Source organism: Tupaia chinensis, unplaced genomic scaffold (assembly GCF_000334495.1).
Source record: "Tupaia chinensis unplaced genomic scaffold, TupChi_1.0 Scaffold000511_1, whole genome shotgun sequence".
Lineage (NCBI taxonomy): Eukaryota > Metazoa > Chordata > Mammalia > Scandentia > Tupaiidae > Tupaia > Tupaia belangeri.
Window position 1 is genome coordinate 3,082,045 of NW_006160024.1, and position 9,925 is coordinate 3,091,969.

The window sequence follows — 9,925 nt, forward strand, 5'->3', positions numbered from 1 at the left end:
CTAAGGATGCGGGGAGGGATAGGCGCAGGTGCTTCCCGCCTTCCAGGCTCCTAGGCAACTTTGTCAACGCAATGGCTTCCTTTAGTCCAGGTCAACCTTTCAAGCTCTGAACAGAGGAGTCCAGGGAGTTGCTAACAATTGGTCATTTTGGGCATTTTATAGAACATCTATGGACTTCCCTGATTTTCCTCTATTAGGGGCGGGGTTTCTGGCTGGTGAAGGCTGAGCCACCAGCAGCGGCGTGAGAGACCTCTGCAGAGACCTTAGATTGGCGGGGGTAGGGTAGTGAGGAGGGTGACAAGAATTACTTTGTCCCGGGGGACACGACCTCCTCTGCCTGCAGCACCGCCAAGGAGATGAATTCCTGGATCGCGCGCATCAACCTGGCGGCTGCCACGCACTCGGCGCCACCCTTTCCGGCGGCCGTGGGCTCCCAGCGCAAATTCGTGCGACCCATCCTGCCCATGAGCCCAGCCCAGAGCTCCCTGGTATGGCTCGGGGAAGGGGTGGGGTGCAGCGGAGGTGGGAGTGTGTACTCGAGGCTATATGCTTGGGCTGCACACCTGGGCCCGGGAAGGGGAAGTGGGGCTGCACACCTGGGCCGGGAGGGGGTGTGAGGAAGACTTGGGTCCTTTCCCCCCACTGTTCTGGCTCCCAGGAGGAGCAGCATCGATCCCACGAAAACTGCCTGGATGCCGCCTCCGATGACCTGCTGGATCTGCAGAGGAACTTACCGGAGCGGCGGGGCCGCAGCCGGGAGCTGGAGGAATACCGCTTGCGCAAGGAGTATCTGGAATACGAGGTGAGACGCCTGCGCCACGCTGCAGCCCCGGATGCGGCTAAGGCCCCGCCCCTCATTGGACCCTCTGCCGCCCTCTCGTGGCTGCCTCTGTCCTTGCAGCTGTCACTGCCAGTGGCAGGGCAGGGCAGAGAGGCGCTAGCTTAATGAGCCTGTCCCCCAGTTACCCACTGCCCCCTCTCCCCTGCCCCCGGTTTCCCATGTGAGCCGTCTGCAGACTTGTTTGGGCGCTCGCATGCACAAAATATGTGCGTCCGTGCGCACCTCACCTCTTGTCCTGGGAGCACATAGCCTCTGCTTGCCTGGAAACACTCAGGAATGTCATTTTTAGTTTTCTTTTTCTCCTAAGAGTATTTTTTTTTTTTTTGAGAAGTTTTTGCTATAGGGCGCGTGCGCTCGCCAAAAAGACAGAGAGAAGTCACCCCCCAGGGGGGATGGCCACGCCACAATCCTTTCTCCTCCATTCTCCTCTCCGGATCTTGGGCACCCAAGCACAGGCACCTGCGTGAGTTTAAGCCACCAGGTCTGGGACTCAAACCACGGTCGACTACATGGGAGTCCAGCAAATAGCCATTATGTCAACTGCTGGTCCCTCTCCTAAGAGTATTTTTTAAACAAGCATGTCCTTGCATGTCCTTTTCACTTTTAATTTTCTTGTAAAATGAGATTTTAGCTGAATAATTCTCCTTAAAACCTACAAAATAATCATAGTAATAGATAATAGTGTAATAGTGTTTATGGCACTCATATTACTTGCATGTAACAACTCTGGGGTAGGTATAGTATCCTCATTTTACAGGTGAGGAAACAGGTGCAGAGTGATTAAACATGTCTAACCCTGATCAATGTAATGCTACTCAAATCATGTATGTATGTGCGTTATTTACGATTGTAACTCAGGAATGACAAATTCTATGATCCTTGTCAAAATATTTTATTCCCTAGTGTTTCCCCCTCCTCCGCCTACATACTCGGATTCTGCCTCGGTCACATCAGTGTGCATCATGGGACTCTAACCCTGAGTGCTTGCTTCAGGGGTCCTAAATGGCCTGCTTCGGGTGGGGCCCACTGGGCAGGAAAGGCAGGCAAGGGGCGGTGTGAGAACAGAGGGACCAGAAGCCATCCAGGCACAGAGCCCAGGGCGGGGGCTGCCTGTGCCCCAGGGCCCTTCCCTTGTGTACCTTGCTCCCTCCCTTTCTGTACTATTTTCTGGGTCCCTGCCTGCCCCTTTAGCTTGCTGATTGTACCTATGGCTGTGAGCACCCCACTTAGTAGACTCTCTGTATGTGGCTGAAAGGACCCAATCTCTCCTCACTGCCGACTAGCTGAGACTTCTAGCAACTCCTGGCCCTCCATTGGCCTCATTCTTCTTTATAAATCCAAGGCAACCTCTTGGGCCCCAACCATCCTCTCAGGGCCGGGCATGAGAATCTAGTGGGTTGTAGACTGGGGGAGCACTCTGTAAACATGAACTGTTTCCCAAGGATGGTAGTTACAGGGCCTTAGCAGGATGAAACAGACGAGGGTAGTTAGCATCATGCTGTACAGATGCCAATTGTTAAAATGCTATTCAAACTCAATTAGGGCTCAGTGCAGATGTGAGCTGTTTGTGCACAGTGCTGCATAGTGGGTTTCATGTCTTTTAGTGTCTCGGAGATGTAACATGGTCTAGAGATGTTAGTTACAGCACTACAAGGTGTTGGTTATTACTAGAACAGAACTGGGCTGATACTTGCTATTATAAACAGTCCAGTGTGTGCTCTTTAAAGCCTGGTTGCTCAAGCACTATGCAGACACACCCCGTCGGCCCAGCCCTTTCTCTGTCGAGGTCTTTCTTGAGATAGCTTCATGTACCCGTGAGCTGTCCTTCACGAGTCCAGCTTCCTCCTGCCCAACCTGGAGCCACAATGGTGCTAAGGTGGTGGGACCTGTGTGTTGCAGAAAAGCCGCTACGAGACATATGTACAGCTGCTGGTGGCTCGCCTGCACTGCCCCTGTGACGACCTGGAGCAGTTGGAGGAGCAGCTGGGGAGGGAAGCTGGCAGCACTCAGGAGCCCAAGCCTAGCCTGAAGAAGTCCCACTCAAGCCCATCTCTGCACCAAGATGAGGCCCCTACCACGGCCAAAGTGAAGCGCAACATCTCAGAGCGCAGAACGTACAGGAAGATCATCCCCAAGCGGAACCGCAATCAGCTGTGAAGCTGGTGCTACCTCACAGACACTGGCCTCTGCTTTGGGTAGGCCCGAGATGAAGCCCCGTAGAGAAGCCATCTTCCTGTGGACCCTGACAAAAGATGGGGCACCTCACCTTCCCTGCTGAAGGACAGCCCTTGTTTCCCTGTGGTCCGTATCCCTTGCTCACCGAGCTTTCCTCATTGCACTATGCCCCCAGTTCCTTGGCAGTCCCTCAACTGCCCGAGCCCTGGCCACTCCCAAGGGAAGAAGCACTTCGAGGACTCGCTCCTCTTGCAGTTTGTCCCATGCCACCTTTCATCTTCCAGAATCAAGCATGGCCTCGTTTCCTGGTGGCAGCTCAGTGGTTATTGTAAGCCTGGGCTTCTGGGAGAACCTGGGAAAGCAAAAACCTCTGGGCCACCAGCAGGGGTGCCACAGCCTGAGGAGGGTCTTGCTCTGGGAATTAGGGGACCTGTGGGGGAGGTCCTAGGAGTACAGATCAGGGCAGTCTTCTGGGAGGAACCTGCGCAAGCTTGCAGGGCTCGGTGAGGCTGTGGGACCTCTGGCTTTGTCTTCTGGCCCCTTTCCTGCTACAGTCATCCATGTGCTAGGGGCAGATGAGAGTGCCTCGCACACCGATTGCTGATCAACAGAGCAGAGCCGATGGTAGGAGTGAGGGTCGGAGTGGTGGGGGCTTCCTGAGCTCCATGGAGAACCCCAGAGCCTGGGAACAAGGAGCCTTTGTTTCCCCAGAGCAGAGAAGGTGGTTCTCCAGGGTCAGACCCCAGGCAAGGGTGGAGGAGTAAGAGGTAGTGAAATTTCTCCAGGGGGGTCTGCCCAGCTGGAGCCATGGGTGTGAGAGATGGGATAGACTGCAGGCCCAGAGACCAGATGAGGCCTGGGCCAGGTTCAGGAAACCCCTCCCTGAACCCCTTCCTGTACACCCCTTTAGTTTTATTCCTGAGAAGTGCTAGGACCCCTACTTCACCTTCAGCCAGCTCTCAGGGGCTTTGCTGCCCTCCCCGGGAAATACCCTTGCCCTGCCCTCTGGCTGCCTCCCAGCTGGACCTGTTCTCCGGGGGAGGTTCCGGAGACTCGGGACTTGGGGCTCTGCCTGTGGGAAGGAGGCTGGGCTGGAGGGAGCAGCCACCATTGTCTCTGCTCAGCCAAGTGTGTGAGCAGGCCGTCCGCCAAGAGGGGGCCTCCGCTGCCCGCCTGCCGGCTGACGCACTGCCTCTCTGGCCTTCCTGCTGGGCCACCCTCTGCCTTTTTGATGCTTCTAGTCAACCCCGGGGACTGGAACTCCACGAAGGGGCCTCATAGGAGTCTCTGGCCAGGGTGGGGCTGAATCTTGTACACCATGGGTGTGCGATGAACTCAGGCCACGAAGAAGGAGGTTGTGTGTATGTGTGCAAGGCAGGGAGGATCAGGCAGCTGGGGCATGGCAGCGTGCTGGGGCCCTGGGCGCAGACGTGTGTCTGTCTATGTGTAGAAGCCTACATCTATGTGTTCATGTGTACACAGGAGTCACACAGTTACAGGCTGTCCTAGTAGAGGAGACCTTATCCCCTTACTCATTCATTCATTCATGCATTTCACATATAGCTCTGAGCGCTTGTTTAGGCCAGTACTGGGGGATTTAAAATGAATTAAATACACCCCTGACTCTGTGAGTGGACAGCCTTGCCTGCTGGTTCCCAGCTATCAGCGCAGAGACACGCTTTCTCTTGCTGGGCTAGCGTGATGCACAGACGCATTGCAGACCCACACCCAGAGATTCTGACTCAGTAGGCCTGCATCAGGACGTTGGATGTATATGAGTGAAGTCCGTGGGTACCTCTGAGATGCAGTAGCAAGTAACAGCCATGGTGGGGTCCAGTTGCCTCCTTTTACTGAGGTGGAAGCCTTGGCCCAGGGGGGTGCTTTGAATGGATTATTTGGCCTCACTGAACATAGATCTTTATTTCTAAAACCAGATTTTAGCCTAGTGGAGGTTCAGCTGCTGGATGCGTGACACTCTGATGCTCCTTTACTCCTGTAGAACCAGCCCCTCCCTTTCCCCTGGGTATGTGAAGCCTTCAGAATCCAGTGGTCCTGACTGCCTGGCCTCGCCTATCAATGCCCAGGCACCTCTGTTGGTTGGCCTGGGTTGTTGGGCTACAGTTGTGACCTGTGACCACTGGGAGGCAGGCTTGCATCTTTCTAGCTCCCAGATGCTCAGGTGTCAGGCCACAAGAGCTGTGCTCATTGAAAGGCAGGAAGTTTGGGTGCACTGGGACCTCTACTTTCAGAACACCATGGTGGCCCAGGCTAGGACTCTCACCATCTCGGGATCCCTCCACAAGTAAAGGGTTTGATCTGTGACATTTTCCTGAAGATGGAGGGGAAGAAGAAAGTTTCTGGAGCCTTATGAAGACTGCCTAGAGCTCCCCACAGCATTGCTCCAGGTGACCCATGACCGTAGACACTGAGTGGGCCCGTCCCAGTCCTGGGTTTTGAGAAAATCACATCTACATAGGCCTAGATCTGACCTTGTCTCCTGCTCCCTCCTTTCCCACCTGTGTAGTGTGTGGTTCCTCAGCAAGGAAAGGGGACCGAAGTCCTTGGTAATGAGCTCAGGTTTCTCCATAGGTGGTGGCTTCAGTTCTTCTTCCATCAAGGAGACCTCAGCCTCCCGGGGGCTGGACCTGCTGTGATCCAGGGTGACATCCCCAATTTGATGTCTTCCTGGTCTCCCATGGTCTCTGCGGGGCCTGGCTTTCTGCCGTCATTCATTTGTCTGCTGTTTACGAGGCACCAGGGAAGATTTAAAGGTCATTAAGGTCCAAGGCTTGCATCCCTTCCCTTGGAGACTGGCTCAGTCTTCTGAAGGTAGAGGCGGTAAGAGGGATGTGTTTGGATTAAAAGGAGGTGGGCTGGAGGGCCAGGATGTGGGGGCCGATGCCAGATGATAAGGGTTTTGAATACACCTAAGGAGTATGACATCTTAGGAATGTGCAGTGTCATTTTCAAGCAGAAGACTCATAGGCTCAGGGTTGAGGAGGTAGCCTGGGAGTTTTTCTTTAAGAAGATGAACCAAATAAGTAAGGCCAATGGGTAGGGTCAGAATATGGCCTAAAACCACGCTGTACTATCTGTGCAACTTTTATGTAAATCTGACGTTGTTAAAATAAAATGAAAAGGAGAAAAGACAATGGCCTGGAACCTTGAGACAACTTGGCAACACCTGATTCTTCTCCACCCCCCCTCCCCCGGCCCACCTGTCCGGCCTACACACTTGCTCCCAGATAGTTAAGGGTTTCCGACATGGCCCCTCTCGCTAATGTGTCCTTTGCTCACACCCGTACCTGCTCCCTCCCTCTTCCCTTCTCCAGAGGAAGTGGTGCTGCCTGCACACCTGTTACTGCCACCCTACCCCCAGCCTGCATACACCCCCTCTTCTGCTTGCCATGGACTTCTCTCCAACAGGCATCTATGGCCCTTTTCTCCACTCCCTCCATAATCCTGCCTTGCAAAAATCTTCAAGAATGATCATCACGAGGAAGAAGAGAAAGCAAAGCCTGGATTAGACTCTGCTTCCTCTGGCTGAGACCTGCTTAGCACCTCTCTGTGATGGATTCATGGGGCATAGGCTCTTTGCCAGCTGTTTCTCTTCCTTGTCTGGCTCCCGCTCATACCTGGATCTCCCTCACACCTTACAAACTGGCTTCCACCTCACTGCTCCTGGAAATGCCACTCCTGAGGGCTACTGATGACTTCCGGTCATCAAATCCAAGGTCTTAGCCTACATCTCCATCACCTCTCAGCAATCTTTGGCTCTGCCAGCCACATAACTGGCCTGAGCCTGCACCAAGGCCCAGCGTGATCTGACCTCGGTGGTCTGGTGTTGGAGTCAGACTGCCTGGGAATAAGTATTAGCTGTACCTGTTCTAGCTGTCTGACCCTGGGCCAGTGATTTGACCTCTTGTGCGCTATGCAATGAGGATAATAACACTACTTACCTCACAGGATCCTCGTGAGGTTTAAGTGAAATTATGCACGTAAACATCTCAGAACAATGCCTGGTGTAGAGGAAAGTCTGGTGAAGTCATCTGTTAGCACACAGCCTTGCTGACTTCCTGTGCACCCACCCCTTCTTCTCTGGGCTCTGGCATAAGTTTTGCCCTCAAACACTGTCTCCTCTGATGCTGGGTCGCTGCACTTGCCTCTCCCAGTGCCTGGAAGTGGCAAGTAACAAATCTTAGCTCCAATGGGCTTTAACAGACAAATACATTGATTGGTTCCAGAAACAGAAACCTTTGGAGATGATGGGGGTAAAGACAATACCATCCAAAGGAGAGAGACTGGGATCAGCTGCTGGGAAATTCTGCATTGCAAGGACAGGTTAGGAGGAAGGAGCGGTGGGTAGAAAGCCAGTTAATATCCAGAGGCCATTTCCTCTGTGAAACTTTGCTTGGGTGTACCTCCTGCAGTTACTCTACCACATCAAACTAACTTTCCGCATTCTTCTTTTCCCTTTTTGTTTGTTTGCTTTTGGTGGTTGTTTCTGTCTGCTTCCAAAAAACATGAACTTCCCATAAGCATGAGCTGGGGTGTTGGTTTCCATTATTTCCTCAAGGCTTTGTTCCAGAACCTGATATCTACAGCTGAAAATACACAAACATCGAAACGTCACTCTTCCTGGGCTTCCAGCACTCTCCATTCTCCTGGTTACTCCACTTTCTTGCATGTTCTTTGCCTTCCCTGCTACTCTCTCTTGCTCCTCCTCCCTACATGTGTACATCCACTGTCCTGACCAGGATAGACCCCCTTGCGATCTTGACTTCAGCTACTAGTTTTTCCTCTGAGTCTCTGTTCACAGTCATGTGCTTATCTGTGGTCCCAAACCATCCTGAAAGCCATCCCAGTGCTGAAGGAAGGGATGAAAGACACAGAGTACCTCTCCACAGAAGATATTCTCGATTTCAAGGCTCTCACTGAGCTGGGATTGAGATTCAGACAGTGCAGTTGGCCATGAGGGCTCTGGCCTCCTTGGTCATTCAGCCACATGGCCAGCCCATCACTGAGTTGGGGTTGAGAGTGATCACCTCGGCTCTCTCTGCTGGTTGTTGCTATGAGACAACCTTCAGGAGGCTGGGCCTAATTTGCTGTGGTGTCTTTGCCCACAGTCTCTGCTTAGTCTCCTTTATCGGGACCGAGGTGAATAATTTCCTTAGATCCAAATGCTAGGAAAAGCTATGCTTCTCCTGAGAACTGGTACACCGTCTTCTGTGAACAAGGGAGCCATGTGACCACACTAGCCCTTTCACTCATCCGCCAAGAGACTCCAGGTCCACTTCTAGCTGAACTTCGCAGCTGCCCCGGAGCCACTAAAGCACTTGCGTATTTGCTGCAGTCCGGATGCTTTATTTTTATTTGTATCTTACTAATTTACTGCATGCATTTCCTGTGAGCTATCTCAAATCCTCCCTGGAACTAGGTGGAGAATACATTAATATTTAAAATAAAATAAACAAACTGCCAGTGTGTGTGTCTGAGGTTGAAAATTCCTTAAGGGCAGGGACCATGTCTGTTTATGTAGCACCTGGCACAGTGTCAAATTGAGGCTTAACAAATGAATTTTGATGACAAGAAGAAAGAAAGGAACTGCAGAGTGTTGGGTCTCACCTTGGAGCCAAAGGGCCTCTGAATCCTTTCCCCAGGGGTCCCCTTCCTTACGCCTGACAAATCCTCATCTTGCTCTGGACTGTCCAGGCTCATCCTCATGCCCACTCTGTCCACACACTTTCCATAACTGAGCTGGTCCTTACCCACATGCACACTCACTCACAAATGCTACACTTCCTCACACAGTCACACCCACACTGTCCAGAGCTTCGCCTCAAATACCCAGCCCACCTCTCACCCACTGCCCTGACCCCGCAGCTTGTCCCAGGCTAGGCAGCAGCCTGTGAGGCCAGGAATTGCCAGTGGAGGAAGCGTTTGAGGTACTGCTGTCCCCATGCGTGCCTTGGCCCTGTGGGGGCCTCCAGCCAGGCGAGGACCTGGCAGAGGGAGGGAGAGGATAAGCTGCTTCAAAACTCCAGATGCAGCAGTTAAAAAGAGGACAGAGGCAATGATCCTTCAAATTGCCACATCTGTATAATCTGCCTTTTATTTTCTGCTTCATGAAGTTTTATTTCCTATTATTTATTCACCTCCCCGCCCTCCCCTCCCCTGCCTCCACTCCTCCTTAGCAGGCGACATGCTCAGATGGGCCCTGAGCCTTGGCCTGGGTCTAGGCCCACCCCCCACCAACTTCGCCCCTCCCCAGGCTGGCTGCTGGGAGAAGGCACCTGCTCTCCTCCTGAGTCCCCTCCTCCATCTCTTGGGAAATTTGGAGGCGGCACCCGCCCCCCCCATCATTACGTTTCAGCTCCTAAAGGCCCCTTTCTGATCTCCAAGTAGAATCCTGTGCGTGGTGGGGACAGGGGTCTGCAGAGGTGAGGCCTGTCCACACGGCCTGTTTCATCATCCCCATTTCCAAGGACCCTAGAACGCACAGCTAGGTGACGTCCCTCCACAGGCCCTCCTGTTCCCTTCCTTTCCCGTACCTGTCATTTTCCTCTCTCCACCCAGATGCTCCTCCCTCTCTATTCCTTCCAGTTCTTAGACCCTGACACTGGGGTACCAAGATGAGGGGGAGGGGCTTCTTTCAGAACCTTTTCCACCCATGTGTGGAGACAAAGAAGCAGTCAGAGAGACCCAGGCCATGTGCTCCAGGCTTCCTGTGTGTGATCCTGGGCTGGGGACAAGGCATGAGGTGATGGCTGGACAGGAGAGAGGATGCTGGGAAAGGTCTCTGGCATTTTCATCCTTTGTTACCTAGCACCCTCCTGACCCCTCTCTGGGACAGAGAAGTACAGACCTTTGGAAGAGAAGTCAGACTTTTGGGCCTGAGATTTGGGTCTT

At 53.1% G+C, this 9,925-nt stretch overlaps 1 protein-coding gene across 4 annotated transcripts in view; it reads left to right on the forward strand.

Moving 5' to 3' along the window:
• Positions 1–8,500, forward strand: part of PSD4 (pleckstrin and Sec7 domain containing 4) — a 72,330-nt gene extending 63,830 nt beyond the window's left edge. For 3 of the 4 annotated variants that reach the window (XM_027775001.1, XM_006156670.3, XM_014590953.2), the window contains exons 15-17: positions 344–488; positions 659–802; positions 2,741–8,500. In XM_027775001.1, the coding sequence (XP_027630802.1) occupies positions 344–488; positions 659–802; positions 2,741–2,998 (547 nt within the window). In that variant the 3' untranslated portion in view covers positions 2,999–8,500. The remainder of the gene's footprint in view (positions 1–343; positions 489–658; positions 803–2,740) is intronic. The other variant, XM_027775002.1, reaches the window with a different exon arrangement.
• Positions 8,501–9,925: the final 1,425 nt, after the last annotated feature.